Below are 16,745 nucleotides of genomic sequence, written 5' to 3' on the forward strand. Positions count from 1 at the left end.
CAATGGAGCTATTCAGATTCATCCATTGTATAAGGTACTTCTCTTGAGGTCATTTTCACTTTAGAGCTTGGTAAATAAAGTGTCTGGAACTCTGACAGTTTTATACCTTTGCCAATCTTTAAATCAAAAATGGCTGAATCAATTTTAAGTATTCTTTTGTAAGGAAAATATTGCATCTGGGCTGACAACCTCTGTACCAAATTTCCTCCCAAAGTGACTTCAAATGCCTGTTTATAAACCTCTACAATGAAAACTCTGACATACCCTGAACTATAGCAGAACACAAGTTGCCTCTATAACATATACAGTATGTCTACATTACAGACAGACACCCACGGCTGGCCTGTGCTTGCTGACTCCGGCTCAGGCTACAGAGCTGTTTAATTGCAGTGCAGACGTTTGGGCTAGGGCTGCAGCCCGAGCTCTGGGACTCTCCTACCTCGCAGGGTCCGACCCTGAATATCTACACAGCAATTAAACAGCCCCTTAGCCTGAGCCCCACAAGCACAATTCAGCTGGTACGGGCCAGCCAGGGGGTTTTAATTTCAGTGTAGATATACCCATGGAAACATGTTCCATTTACAGCGGTTAGTACTTGATAACCATTCTCAGGTTTGGACCCATTTCCACTCTTTGTATTAGCATTTCTTGTAAAAGTGCAGAGGCGAACACCTCTGATTTTTCACTCCAATATTTAATGATGGTTGGTTGGAATTATAAATCTGGTACTGTTCTATATTGTCTGGTTTCTAAAAGCATTACCCTCTCAGTGATAATTCCCTTGGCAAAGGGATTGGATGGATGAAGAGTTTGGCAACAGAATGAAGCCTTAAGCAGTTAGGGCATCAGTCAAAAGCAGCCCTGGTTGGAAATGAACAATAGCTATCGTTATGTGATGGCTGATATTTAGTGGCTTAAAAGGAATGAGTTTGATAGGCATTATTATATTTGTAATGCTGTAGCACCTGCAAGCCCCAGTCAGGATTGTGGACCTTTTGTGCTGGGCACTGTTCAGAGGCAAACTACAAGACAGTCCCCTGCATTGAAGAGTTTACATTCAGATAGCAACCGAAAGGTCTGCAAAGGGCATTATGAGCAGGGGGCATTCCAATGATGCTTCTAACACAGTACACACATGTATCTGTGTGGGTCTTTTCCAGACTTAATCCTTTCCTAGAGTTGCTTTTATTGTTATCTGAAACAACAACAACAAAATATAAGCCTTAACCTAAACTTCCTTCTGTTCCAAAAGAATTGTTTTTGCTGAAGGACTTCTCTGTCCCTGCCCTCACTTCTCTCTACCTGAGGAAGCTCCTTTTATACTCATTCGTTTGAAGCTGATAGGACACTTCTAAACTGACATCAGAGTGATTTAGCAAAAATAACTGCATCTTTGTGCAAGGTTGGTCTTAGAACCACGTATCAGGATGAGTCACCAAAAAAGTTCTGCAACTCTGTGCGTGGAACCTGGGACCCTGTTAGAGACATCAAAACAGTTAAAACAAAAGCCCACCTTTACACATTCTATTGTAAGCCTGATTCCTAACATTACTGCTAAATTCATACATTCTTACCTAATTAACAGTGGCCTACAACAGTATTTATGTCTGTCCAGTCATCCACAACACCCTCCGGTTGTCTTCATTTGGCTTAATACAGGGGAAGTGCACTCAGAGTCCTACTGTTATCTTCAGTGGAGGTAGGATGAGGCCCTATATGTGGAAGTTGCCCTCCTGCTGGCACCAGGATACTGGAAGATGGGTGGGATGTTGGCAGGTTTCCACAAAAGGAATTCTCTGAGTCTGTATTCTGTTTTTCTTCAAAGTTCTGCTGAGAGACCTGAGCATCTCCTGCAGTTGTTTGCTTCTACTCCTCCTCCTTTCATCCCCCTCCCTGTTTTTATCTTTCACCAGCATACAGGTCTAAGCAAGGTTAATAATTACTGTCTGTAAAGCCATTCTGCCCATAGCCTCCAAGGCCCTGAAGCAGGTAATATGCCACCTGTTACCCAGCTGGCTTTAGAGTGAGGAAACTTCCAATGTGCCAGACTGGTCCTGGGTCTGCTTTTTCTCAGAGACTGCACCAATCATCCTTATCTGACAGAGAAAGCTTTGTTCTGATACGGGGTCTCACATGGGACATCCTTTCTGAGTCTCGCCAAGATCTTAAACACACAGAAACTTCACTGTTATCCAATCAGTGAAAGATCCTTAATGTCTCCAGTTTCATAGCCAGCTGGTAAATGCATACCTGCAATACAGGCAGGGAATTGGACACCTCTCAAGCTTGATTCAGTGTCAATTGTTTACAAAGTCTCATGGGCCTCTGTGGTTGAACCATGTGGTCCTTAATGTGTATTAATGACCTGCCTGCTGCTGCATATGGATTGAAACCTGTGGTGTGTTTTGCTGTGCAATAAATATTCCAAAGGGCTATTCTTGTTCTTAAGGTTTGAAAAAAAAAAGAATCTAAATCTCTGCAGGAGACAGAAAAAGAAATTTTGCTGTCTTTGAAACATTGTGGATTGTTACTACATACTTACTGCGGCACTTTGAGGTGATGTCATTAAGAGCCAGGAGCCTTGCAAAAATAACCATTTACCAAAGATTTCCTACAAAATTAATCAAAAACTCCTTTTAGAAAGTATTCTCTGCTTCTGTCTTAAAAATTCAGCACCCTCCCCATTTGGAGTTGTTAAAGAAAACGTTTCCTTTTATCAGATATTTATTCCTTGGGCTCAGTCTGGGGCTGCTCATTTTTGGAGTGGAGATCTGACTTGCAATGCCTTCTCTATGCTTCTGTGCCCCGGTGCTTTGCAAAAATCTCTGTAATATAAAGAATCGGGATCTTCGCACAGAGTGTTCAAAATTTCCCAGACTTTATTTTTTCTGTAAGAAGTTTCTAGTTCTTTTCTGTGAAGTTATCATTGACATCCTTGAGGCTGGCCCTAGGTATCTGAGAGGCCTCCTCTCCATCCATGTCCATGACTCTCCATGAAAGCTGTTGTCTGCCAGAATGATGACAAAACCAACCACTTTCTGAATCAAGTGCTAAGCTCATTTCTTCAGTTTAATTTTCTCTCGATTTCTGCATGCACAAGCTCATAGACACACAATAAACCAACTCAGACCCAAACAAACAATAAACCTATAAATTAATCAAGCTACTTCTCCTTTAGGAAGAAAGAGAGAATGAGGTAGAAATTTATTTCTATTTTAAATAGTTAGCAATGCTAGATACTACAGTGATGAGGCCACGTGATAGACAGTGTACATTAGTACACAGAGTCTATTGCCATAAAGAGTAAACCACACGAGTGCTCACTTCCGCTCTACTCTGCTCTGGTTAGGCCTCAGCTGGAGTATTGTGTCCAGTTCTGGGCACCGCATTTCAAGAAAGATGTGGAGAAATTGGAGAGGGTCCAGAGAAGAGCAACAAGAATGATTGATGGTCTTGAGAATATGACCTATGAAGGAAGGCTGAAAGAATTGGGTTTGTTTAGTTTGGAAAAGAGAAGACTGAGAGGGGACGTGATAACAGTTTTCAGGTATCTAAAAGGGTGTCATAAGGAAGAGGGAGAAAACTTGTTAACCTTAGTCTCTAAGGATAGAACAAGAAGCAATGGGCTTAAACTGCAGCAAGGGAGGTCTAGGTTGGACATTAGGAAAAAGTTCCTAACTGTCAGGGTGGTTAAACACTGGAATAAATTGCCTAGGGAGGTTGTGGAATCTCCATCTCTGGAGATATTTAAGAGTAGGTTAGATAAATGTCTATCAGGGATGGTCTAGACAGTATTTGATACTCCCATGCGGCAGGGGACTGGACTTGATGACTTCTCGAGGTCCCTTCCAGTCCTAGAAAAAAAAAAGAAGGGTAAGTGGAATGCAGAGTTCCAGTGTGGTGTTAGCAGGTATAAGATTATATTAGAGGGCTCTATTTGAGACCCTCTCTGCTGCACTCCTGAGTCACCAAGCTAATAACTAATCCTCCTCACTCGCTTTTCCAGCTCCCTCCCAAGATCCTTGCTACCACTCTATCAGGCCTGACCCAGTCTTCAGCCTACTGTTGCTGTCAGCTTCTGAGACCCAGTGAAAGACCCTGGCTCGCCTCTTATCCATTGGTGTCTCTCTTTTAAGTCCTGACTGTTCCTACTTCAGTTTTAACCTGGAGATGGCATGTGGATTGTAATGCTTTAAATTCCCATGACTGTTCTGCCCCTGCTAGCAGTACGCTAGCTGAGGGGCTGTGCCGAGCTGGCTCTTGGCCACACTCAGTGGTTAATTAATACAGAGCACTGTGTATAGAGGAGCATGGTCTCAGCGCAGCACAAAGCTCCTTTGTTCTTTGTCTTCTTTTGTTCTCTGTCTTCATGACTGAGGGGCCCTTGCTTTGCCTCCACTCAGACCTGGTTAATCTGCATCAGTTACTGAAACTTATTCTGATGAAGTCAACTCTTCATTTTTGTTATAACACTAGCCAACACTTTTGCCTTTTAGATACTAACATGCAAATGAATCAAACATGGCTTTAGCCCTCTTTACTCTGGGTTGTTATGATGTGTCTTTGCAATAGGCCTCACCAGTGAATCAAAAGTGAAATCCCAGCAGTAGATAAGGCAGGCTGGAAGTGCCACTGTTTCATATTTACCATTGTTGAGTGCCACAGCACATAAAACAAATGTTAGCTAGTTACTCTTGATTTAAAGGTATCCGTCCTTCCACTGCAGCAATTACACGTGTCGCCAGGTGTGGACATTGTGTTGTCTGGTTAACATTTGTTCCTGCACTTCTCAACTATAGGTTGGTGTTCTAGGAGAGGAGGAGGAGTGGGTGAATCTATATGAGGTGGAGAATGAACCTGATGCCCAGATGCTGGAGATACCAAACCTCATTCCATACACTCATTACAGGTGAGAAGAGCTGGTAATTAAATGCAGTATCAACATCCTAGAAAACTGTAGCATGGAGAAGCTTTTCTATTCATAAGCAGCTGACTGTAGTTTGCAATATGAATGAAAGGCAAAAGTTCACACCCCATAATGTATACAACGTGTTTAATACATTTAAATTTTAACCTATGCATAGTAAAATAACTAATCGTGATCCAAAGGGGAATAAACCAGCTAAATGGGACTATTGGGTAACTTCTTAGATCATGAGGCTGAGGCCTTGTCTATACAGAAAGGATGCACCAGTTTAACTAAAACTGATTACAAATCGGTCTAGTTAAACCGTCACGATCTCCTATCTACACACTTACATCAGTTTAAAGATGTTTCTATTGATTTAGCTTAATTTGGTAATTTAAATTAGTTTAAAGGTTTGCTTACAGAAATTCACCAAATTAAGATAAATCAATATATGTAAAGTTTAAACCGATTTTAGTACATCCAATTTAATTAAACTGATGCAGTTTTCTAGTATAAACAAGGTCTGAGAATGGGGATACCCAATCCTAATGGAAAATGCCTATATTAAATAGTGTCCTAATAAAAGACTTAGTAATAAGGGACTTCTGGGAGCCAGGGCAAAGCAATTTGCTACAGACACTGTCTACTTTCACACCACTGAAAGGCCTGTTACTTGGGTCACATGATACTGTGAATTGCTAAGCAATAAGATACATATGATAAGATCTTCACCTTGGTTGTAATTAGTTCAGTACCTGTGCACTAATTTTCTTAATTTTAGTAAAAAACCACCAGAGCATATTGGACTCTTCCTTCCCAGTAGAGCATATTGCCACTCAGTTGTATCTGATATATACGGACCTGTCAAGAATTTCTAAAAGCTATTTCCGGATGTGGGAGATTTCTAAAAAGGCAATTTTAGAAAAAAAAATGTATCATCAGGATGTCTTTGTAGTCTTTCATGATGACAATGGATAGTCATTGGGCCAAAGAAAAAGAATGAGAAGGATTCCATGGCCTGGTAGTTAAGGCACTCATGTAAGATGTGGGAGGCACAAGTTCAAATCCCTTCTCCAGTGACTCTTTAATTGTTTATATAAAAGGGGCAGCTTCAAAAGGAGAGACTGGGAAAGCCTCATATCAGAATATGCCCCAGTGGCTAGGCCCCTCTCTGGAAATGGGGGAGATCCATGTTCCATTCCTGTCCCTAGGTTAGGTAGAGGGGGTAACTGAGCCCAGGTTGCCCCCATCCCAGCTGAAGGCTAAAGTTAATAAGGGATGCAGCAGTACCACCACCTCCTCCTCTGTGAATCTCATCCTCCTTTCCTTTTGTCAAAATTCCCGAAAAGCTAAACAGAAACTTTCAGGGTTAAGACTTTTCAACATTACCAAAATGTTTCATGGAGGTTCAACTCAATCTTTTCAAATTTGCTGAAAAATTTCAAAAAACATCATTTTCAGTTTGGCCCCAAACCATTTTTTTCCCCAAATTGCCTGCAAAGTAAATATTCACTCAGCTCTCTTCATAGGATCATTGAAAGAGATGAATTTCCCAGCTGTCACCAGATCCTTGAGGTTATCAATGGTATCAATGGTCAGGAGAGTGCTAGAGCTGGGAAGGGGGGGACTCTCTTGCACTCCTTAGCCTGGTGGTTAGGGTCCTGGCCTGGATGTGGAAGACTCAGATTTAAGTCCCTGCCCTGCCTGAAGCAGAGTGGTCTGAGATAAAAAAAACCTCTGCTTTGAATAAGACAGAGTAGGGATTTAAATCTGGGTCTCCCACATCCTTGGCCAGTGCCCTGCTACCAGGCTATCTACACGCTCTCTCTCTGACATTTCAACACAATTCTGTTTTCATGAAAAAATTTGCAAATTTCAAAACCTCAAAAATTGCTGCAAAACAGAGTGATCATCCTGCCAGCTCTAGTTACAGCACGCTGAAAGGATAAATCATGAGCACTAATTATCAGTTAGACAGTCTTTGTCAGTTGAGCTTCTTTCCTACACTCTTTGCCAATGTTTAAGTGTGAAATTAAGGATGATGTTTGTTTGATGTATTGCCTTTAATGCACCTCCTAAAGTGATCAAAGCAGATAGATAAATGGTGCTACGTAGTGTAGCTCGACCCTTATCTAAGTCCAATCATGAGAGCCAGATTTCCACTGTTTAATATAAACAAATTGAACAGTTACAAGCTAGCCTCAAATATTTGGAACTGCAAGACCCTCCTGTGTTTATGTCACCTGTGGGTATCTGAAGCCTACAACAAGTCTTAACTTTTTTGTGATTCCTTATGAAGTTGAAAAAGGCTTTCATGCCCCTATAGGGACTCCTGCTGTAGAAGAGATCATTTGGAGCAAACAGGATGGCTTTTAAACTGTGTATCCATATTAAATGACTTAATCATTCTTGTGTAGGCAAGGAGACAAGGCTGTCCACAGAGTTATATCAGCCCTCATTGAATTGACCATTGAAAGGAAATATAACTGATGCATTTCTGATATTTGCAAGGAACTATGATATCCAGATACCGATATTTGTAACACCCTTTCTGAATGTAACACAAAGGCATCTCAAGGGAAAATCAGTTAATGCTTGCATAATCTCCTCAAATGTGGTATAATTACCGTAATCTCCTCATATTGCCCATCTGTTTCTAATAGACACTAAATTAGTCTAATTTTGAGGATCTTGCCATTGTTGCAGTAGTCAACAGGGCGATGAATTTAATGGGCATTCATGAGCAATGGCATTTATGTCTCAAACTGATGACGGCCTGGTTTTCTTTCTTTCTATTGGTGTAGTCCTGGGCAAGAAATAGCATTTGTTCAGTTTTCAGGTTAGCTTTGCTTTGGAACATGTTTGCATTATGCTTTCTTTATGCTTTAGATTCCGGATGAGACAGGTGAATATTGTCGGCCAAAGCCCACTCAGCCAACCATCTCGTGTCATCCAGACACTGCAGGCACCACCAGATGTTGCACCAGGGAGCGTTACTGTGCGCACTGCCAGTGAGACTAGCTTGTGGATCCGATGGATGGTGAGTTAGTGTAAATTGAGGAGTCTGGGGGAGATGTCGACATCTGAGGTGTCAGTTTCCCCAGAGAATTTGTCCAAAGTTCATGAATTACTTTTTCATGCATTTGACCCAAAGAGGAACAGCAAAAATATTTCCTTTCCCAAATTGTCTGAAATCTGAGATTTATCTAAGTGCTTTACTAATCACCTCAATTCCCCACTGCCCTCGCTTACAAGGGAAATATACGCCTTGTGTAAAAGGCCAGAGATGTTAGTGCCTTAGCTTTTGAGGCTCTCCATGTCCTCAGCTTCAGTCAGCACATACAGGCAATATGAATACTTGAGCTAATTTGCTGCTTCTTTCTGCAGAGTTCTTTATTGAGTTCTGATCACTAAAATATGGTGATCTTGCAGATACTGATATCAAGAGATGTTAGCTAGGTTGGGAGTAGGGTGACCAGACAGCAAATGTGAAAAATAGGGATGGGGGTGGGAGGGTAATAGGAGCCTATATAAGAAAAAGACCCAAAAATCGGGACTGTCCCTATAAAATTGGGACATCTGGTCACCCTTGTTGGGAGCTGGGCTTTTGAGATCATTTAAAAAAAAAAAAAGGATTGATCACATGATGGTGAGGAGACGATGAAATTGGTTGTCTATAGGAAAAAAACAGAAGTATGTTGTAATGATAAATTGTTAATGAACTAAAATTGTAATAAGTTAAATGCTGCTTCTGCATTACACTGGTATATATCTAGTGTAAGACCCTTTATATTTAGAGAGTTACTCTGGTTTTATGCCAGTGTAACTGAGAGCAGAGTATTTCCATATATACCTACACATCACTTAGGTAGAAACTGTATCCAGGTGATCGATTGCAGAGCTATGTGATAAATTGTGGAGCCAGATGATTAATTGCAGAGCCATTCACAAATTAATTTATCATGCACCTTTGACTGCCTCAGTTGCCCATGAAAATATCTCACTGGGATTTACTCTAATATTCTAGCTCCCTTCAAATAGTCTCAATTCTGCATTATAAATCTGACCCCAAAATAGTTCCCCCTGCTGCAGCTCCCTCCTCCTCCTCCTCCACAAATGTGACTAGATAGGAGCAGTATTTCATTGGAAAGGCGAGATTCCAGCTTCCAAGTGGCACCCAGAACTTGCCTAGACCTTGAAGGGCTGAGACGTCAGACTTATAAATGGGACATTAGTATGTATAGAAAAGCTATTACAGTTCATTTGATCATTGAGCTGCATAACTCACTCGTGGCTTCACATATGAGTAACATGCTCATCCCTAAACCCTGCAGTCACACTTTAATGGCATATCACACGTTCATATCAGTGGCCCGTACTCTGGTTCATTCAAGAGCATTTTAGGGGATTTTTAAAACTTTCATTAGGACTGTTTTATATTCATCCACCTGTAAAGCGAGATGTCATATTTACCATGAGACCAACAGTGCAGGGGTCAGAGGGAGCCACAAACACATCTGAAAATGACCCAGTTTAGCTTTTCTACACAGCATAATGTCAGTATTTTAAAGTGTGACATCGCTGCCCTTCAAGGCCGACGAGTGAGTTTTGTGACCCTTTGGGAACTTCTTTCCAACTGAATGAAGTTTACATTTCTAGTCCTACTGGGCCGCAGGATAGAATACTTTAAAGCTATGAAATGTTAATATACAACAAAACCTGTTTCTGAAGCAGTGTTGAATCTTGATCATACATGGGCTCATACAGATGTAGTTTTAAGGGGGGAAAATCCACACTCGGGTGGAGCAGGTGATGACATTTCTGGGGCAGGTTAATTTTTCTTTTAAGTGTCTGATGCTGCTCAGGGAGTTGGAATGTTAGAAAAAATCCTAGGTAGATGGATTAATAGGCAGAGGGCCAGTGAAACAGTCTGAGGTGCATGATATATTTATCCCACGGCTCTGCAATTTATCACTAGTTTCCACAGTTTATCCCAATGGTTCTGCAATTTACCACATTGGTATTACCTCCACGTATATGGAGTGAGGGGTGTATGTAGGTGTGGGAGGGGCAGAGAGAGGTGTTGTTTGCTATACAATATTTAGGTAGGGTGGCATAGAAAAAAAATAAAAATATTACATGCAAAATAAAAAAAATATTATAAATGGTCAACAAAGGTAAACAAAATGTATAATAAACCCTCAACCTCTCACCCCCCTGAACTTCTCTCACCTTCTTGCAGTATTTATTAAGTATATGAGTACAAAAGGCAATGACATATGATTTGAAAAGCATAGTCCACCCATTCTGTGCAATAATTTTGTGCTCTTATTACTAATGGCCAGCCTCTCCTGGATGCTCAATATAATGGCAACCCAGAGATGGTGGGTTACAGGATAAAATTGTGGCGTGTGGATCTGCAGTCTCCAGTGCTCATGAAGGTTATCAGTGACCGGCTGGAGAGGGAATATACTGTTGAGGATCTGGAGGAGTGGGTAGAATATGAACTGCAGATTCAGGCCTTCAATGCCATCGGAGCAGGACCATGGAGTGAAGTGGTGAGAAGTTGCACCCGGGAGTCTGGTAAGTAACAGTATATGGGCTTCTGTGAAGAATGGGCTCGGTGCATTTCAGTATCTTCAGCCCTTTCCCTCAACCTCTCTTTCTTGCAGATCTACTAAACCTAAAAGTGCAATCTACGGACCCATTGGTGGTAAAAAAAGACACATTTGCTAGCCAGGCAGCTGGTGGGGGAAGATTTTAAATGGAGTAGATAGTAACCAAAGAAGAAACTAATGATCTGAGCTATCAGTGCCACCTTCCAAAATTGTGCCTGTAGATCTGCATAAATGTAACCCACATGTGCGCATGCTAACAAGCACATAGAGATTGTACTGTCCACCTGTTCTGAGTATGCAGATATTATACTAGTTTAGAGACTTCTAGTGGCCAGAAGAAAGCAGTCTCTACAATATCAAGACAGCAATAAATAACTGGTAACTCTGTAACAGCAGCAGAAGCTAGATCTTGCAAAGCTATTTCACGAGGGGACTTCAAACCGAGCTTCTTTCTCAGACCCAGCTTGCACGCCTCTGATGTAATTTGCTTTTATTGCAGGTGAATAATTAGATGGAGTGACCCTACTTGGATAAAATAGTCAATAGTAAAAGTGAATTATTGTTGCATGTGACTTGTATTTAAGCAAGGATCATGCTTGTTACTTTTCTTCAAAATCATTTGAACTTGAGTGCTTTGAAAGTTAATACTGTACATGCTGTGTGTATGTGCACATCTGCGTATATGTAAATATAGACAATGTGCCAAAATTACCAATGGAAGCAACAGGTGGTCAGCACCTTGCATGATTTGGTCTACTGGTTCAGGCAACTAACCGTTGAACTCACTGAAGGTAAAAGGCTAAACAAAATCTTTGAGCCCCTTCCTGTTAAAGTGTTGGGTTTTTCCTAGTAACTGGAATGTTATTGCTAGAGGTGTTTTAAACAAGACATGTTTGTAATGGACTTTGAGATAGTATGTCCCCAGTTTTGAAGAGCTCTGTATCATTATAAGGAGATAACTGCGTTTCCTCTTTTCTCTATTGCTGTTCAAACCATTCCTCTGCAAATTAACAGATACTGAGATTAAGTGATTTCATAAAATCTTGGGATAATAGTGGTCCAGATCAGCCGTTAAAGATCAAAAGTTCCATGTGTATATGTCAGCATTTTCTCTCCCAGTATTAAAAAAAAATATTTAATTTGGCATGAGATTCTAGAGGGGAAAGAATGAAAACTGGAATCAAAATGATGCTGAGCACTGATCTGGGCCGTAAGGACTAGTTTATTTGTTTGTTTTCCATGTATTTTCTTGGTGCACAATTAAAGATCATACATTAGGCTGCATCTTTTCAGATTAAGTGGCACAAGAAAACAAATGTTGGTGAAGCAACCTGCTCTGTTGAAAACAAAAACTTAAGACTGAAATTAACCTGACAGGCCTTGCATTCATGGTCATGGCTGGGCTAAAGTGTGGGTAGGGTACACCTAAAGCCAGAGGTGGGGGGAAAGGGAGGGCGGTCATTCAAGGCAAACACAAGTCCTATCAGCCACTTTCAGGGAGTGAGCACAATAGTAATACTTAACATTTATACAGAGGTGTATATGCTCACAATGCCTTACAAAAATTCTCCCAACATTCCTGTGAGGCAGGTCGAAAGTGGGTAAGAATTGATATCCTATATTACAGATGGGGAGACATAGAAAGGTTGATTTTAGCTAGAATTGTGGGTGCTCAGCACTCTTGACAGTCAGACCAAAGTTGACTCATCCAAGGCCACGCAGTGACAGAGCCAAGACTGGAGCCTCTATTTCTCAACTACCAGTGCAGAGCTCTAACCACTAGCCCAGGGTGGTAGCCTGAGAAGTGAGTTCAGGCACTAAACTCACTCTTGGTATCCTATAGGTCAGTGCAGCTGGACGAGTCCATGATCTTTATTAAAAAGAAAAATTGCATCTGGATGACTGTTTATTCTAAGATGTGTGATTATGTCACTGTTAACTGAGCACACATGCTAACAATAAGTTGCATGTCACTGCAGCTACTCTGTCTTTTAATGCATTTCATTATAAAGAAGGCTAGAGGCAACCAAACAGATGGAGCATGGAGAAGCAATACTGGGATAGCTTGGGGGATGGCTTAAGTGTAGACAGCAGGAAGGATGAACATGAAGGGAAGATCGACATCCTGGTTATAGTAACAGGTTGTTGAAGAGGGGAGAGAGATTAATTTGGGCTTCAAAAAGGACAGATTTTATTGATCCAAAATGTTTTCATACTCCGGGAACTTAAATAATTCAGTTAATTTCACTGTGTAATATAATCATAGAATGACAATTTACAAACTCTGTTTCCACTCATTGTGATGGAAATTGGTTTTCAGGATTACATATTTCAACTACAGAAATGCTAACTAGACCTTGATAGTGTTCATACAACCTTGATTCGAATGTTTCTTTCTTGATCCATAACCTCGTGTTTTCATATAATTCATCTGAAATGCGCCAATCCACTGCCCTAGTATTTGTGGGCTCATAATGCTTCCTGATTACGTGGATGTGCATAGCCACTTGTCTTACAAAATCAGCTGTTGCACAGGCACAGTCACGTATCTGTGGAAGGTTCAAGCTCTTAGTGTTTCAGACATTGACCTTCATGAAGCAGTTAAGATGCTGAGATAAAGCATTGCTTTATTGCAGAAATAGGGCCAAATCCTCCGTTGGTGTAAAGAAGCATTGCTCCATTGTAGCTGATGGAGCTATATCAATTTACACTGGCTGAGGATCTGGCCTATAATGTCTAACTCACTTTATAGACAAAGGGTTTTATGGTGCAACACTATTATTTTTACCATAGCCATAGGTCTGAACCATCACCTCTAACTAACATAAGAGGTACAAATTATCAGCTTTATTTTTACTTTCAAAATGTGACAATGATTCAGTTAACTTAAATGAGCGAATACAAGGAACCAGTGGACCACTCCACGGTGTGGCATCTTTTAAGACAGTTGAGCTTTCCTGGTAAAATCCAAAATAGAGACCAATGGATTGTAAGGATTGTCACTGACACTGATAAAGAGATTGTGACGGGTTGGATCACAGAAACCGCCTTGGGAGCTGCCACCCAACGTACCAAGACTACCCCTGCTTCTGTTTTCCCTGCCAGCTCAGGACTCCAGCACCCTGTCTTGCTGAGCCAGACATTCCCATCTGCCCCAACACAGACCCAGGGTCTGAATCACTTGCCCCAAAGCTGCAAGTTTACCTGAAAACAGCTCACAGTAGTGTGCTTGTCTTTAGCACTCAGATGCCCAACTCCCAATGGGGTCTAAACCCAGATAAATCCGTTTTACCCTGCATAAAGCTTATGCAGGGCAAACTCATAAATTGTTCACCCTCTGTAACACTGATAGAGAGATATGCACAGTTGTTTGCTCCCCCAGGTATTAATACATACTCTGAGTTAATAAGTAAAAAGTGATTTTATTAAATACAGACAGTAGGATTTAAGTGGTTCCAAGTAGTAACAGACAGAACAAAGTAAGTCACCAAGCAAAATAAAACAAAATGCGCAAATCTATGTCTAATCAATCTAAATACAGATAATTTCCTCACCAGTTCCAGAGCACTCCCTTTTACAGGCTAATCTCCTTTTAGCCTGGGTCCAGCAATCACTCACACCCCCTGTAGTTACTGTCCTTTGTTTCAGTCTCCTTCAAGTATCCTGGTGGGGTGGAGAGGCTCCTTCTTTAGCCAGCTGAAGACAAAATGGAGGGGTCTCCCACAGGTTTAAATAGACTCTCTTGTGGGTGGAGACCCCCCTCCTCCCTCCTATGCAAAGATGGAGTTCTGGAGTCACCTGGGCAAGTCACATGCCCCTGCATGACTCAGTCTTTACAGGCCGACGCCATTGTCCACATGGCATCCAGGAAGACTTCTCATGTGGATTGGAGCATTCCAAGATGTATTGTTCCCCAAGCGTTTCCTGATCAGGTACTTAACCTGGCGAATTCCTTCCTAAAGAAGCTGACCAAATGCCTCCCAAAGCTTACTTAGAACCCAAGCAAGCATACAGCTCATATTCTTACCCTTAAGTAGAAAATGATATATATGTACAAATAGGATGAATAGATATAGTAGACCATAATCTTTACGGAGATCTGTTACATGGCACAGGCAGCACAAAACATATTCCAGTTATATCATACATACATTTATAAGCACCCCCTCCCCATAAAGCCTTATGGGGTACACTGTCACAGAGATGAACTATGAACCTTTGTTGCATTTACAATATGAGAATGTTTGAGTCAGGACAGGGATGTATGGTCCTACCTCAGTGAGGCACTCCAGGTATAATGGACAGAATGAGGCTATGGTGATGGTGAACGAACTGCAAAACCATGAGCTTCTGCTAAGGTCCAGTGGAAAATACCAGTAGATTCTCTGTAGTTTCCCATGTCTGATCACGCAAAGTACCCCATGCAGTTGGCATTACTTCTAACTACCTCATGGAGAACAGTAGATTGTCTCAACATTTAGCTTCAACTTTTCGTGTCTTTCACTTTATCCTTTTGAGACTTTTCAACATTGTATTCTGGTTGTGGCACCCGGTGAAAAACAACCATAAATTCAACCACCTTATCACTAAACACAATACACAAACACACACATTAACAGCCTCTGTCTAGTGATCATCTTGAATCTGGTCCCCCCTTGGAATAGAAACATGACCATCAGAAAAAGATTTGCAGTATAGTGCCAGAACAGAGACAAACTAAAGATTTGGTAAGCACTTGACCCACAAAAAAAGAGTTGCCATTTAGGTATTGTGCTTACGTTCCCAAGGTAATATTTGGGGGAATATTTGCCCTGTCCATTACTGAGAGGTGAGAGAGAGCATCAAGAGGCTGTGGTAGCAAATCTTCAGAAAGCTCCACTTCCTGCATTGTTAGACTTAGACTCTTGCTAGCAGGAATAAGTGATCATATGCACAACCTAAAGATGTATGCACACACTGTGAGCACAGCTTCAACAGCAACCTTCTGTGAACTCTGGAGAACTTATGGCAGCTGACCAAAAAGCAAAAGATTATTCATAAAAATAAAGTCTTCTCTTGTAAAAAGGGAAATTCAAAGCAAAGAAAATATGAATAAATGAGGCTGGCAAAGGACTGCTTTCCTTTACACTTACTCTGATTCCTTTCCCTCTCCCGCCAAAGTAATTCATGTGGGAGTAGCTCTTTGTGAAGATCTACAGATAAAGTTATGGCAGGGATCCAAAGACATTCATGGCTCCTGGCAATCTGTTTTCCTTTAACATAATTATATCCTTGTGGGGGATAAATCTAGAAGAAGATAAAAAACACTTCAGCATAGAGAGGGGAAAAAAATCTGATTTCAGTCTGCTGCATTGTCGTGTGACGGTGCTGTTTTTCTCATGTCCCAGGTAATTGTTAACAGGGAAATTGTTTCAGAAATGACTGTATATGCGGTTAACCTTCAGTGCACCGGGATGTGGGTTGGTGAATTTTTTTTCCCAATATATATTCTTGTGTCATACTCATTATACTGTTCTTGCTGCTTGCAGCCTCAGGAGCTAGCCCTCCATAACAGCTTTTCTTCTGCTTTCAGTTTGGACGGCAAGGAGAGTGCTGGCTTTTTCAGGGGCATTGCGCTCCCTTGGTGATGCACTCAGAACCTTAGTCAAGCCTTCTTTTCCACGTGTGCTTGTGTAACATTCTCTTCCTTGGCAAATGAATGTTCTCTGAAGCTTGGCAGGTTTTATTGTGCTTTAAGAAGGATTATGCTCTTCAGACATTAGAAATGCACAGAAAAAAAGACGAAAGGGACAAAATAAAATCGTGTTTGTTGGACCCTTAAAAGCAGCCTCCAAATTTAATTGCATAACTGCATGGTGTTAAAGTTGTGGTTGTGTGGTTCTTCTGTGATGCCTGGAGAGGTAATATAGTCAGAGGATAGAGATTCCCTCTGCTTTCAGGTCAGTGAGGAGTCAGTAATTTCAGCTCCAGTCGTATTTCTAGTTTCATAAGGCCCAATAATCACATTTTATAATTTAAATGAAATAGGCATGTCTTTCTTTTATACCCTGCTGATCCAAGCTGAGCTCCTCAGTGATAGATCTACAACATTGTCATTTTGTATACTACACCATAATCAAAAGGCTTGGAGGTTGGAGCAGTCCTCAGTGAATCGGGAGGTCTGGGCTCAATCCAGAGGCTGGAATTATTGCCAATTCTACACAAGATGCTATAATTTC

The 16,745-nt window shown here is 41.2% G+C and overlaps 1 protein-coding gene across 1 annotated transcript in view; it reads left to right on the forward strand.

Moving 5' to 3' along the window:
* SDK1 (sidekick cell adhesion molecule 1) overlaps nt 1-16,745 on the forward strand; it is a 660,854-nt gene that overhangs the window by 544,902 nt on the left and 99,207 nt on the right. The window contains exons 23-25 of the mRNA XM_054042917.1: nt 4,800-4,909; nt 7,799-7,949; nt 10,255-10,492. Coding sequence (XP_053898892.1) covers nt 4,800-4,909; nt 7,799-7,949; nt 10,255-10,492 — 499 coding nt within the window. The remainder of the gene's footprint in view (nt 1-4,799; nt 4,910-7,798; nt 7,950-10,254; nt 10,493-16,745) is intronic.

This window comes from Malaclemys terrapin, chromosome 10 (genome assembly GCF_027887155.1).
Source record: "Malaclemys terrapin pileata isolate rMalTer1 chromosome 10, rMalTer1.hap1, whole genome shotgun sequence".
In the NCBI taxonomy this organism is placed as follows: domain Eukaryota; kingdom Metazoa; phylum Chordata; order Testudines; family Emydidae; genus Malaclemys; species Malaclemys terrapin.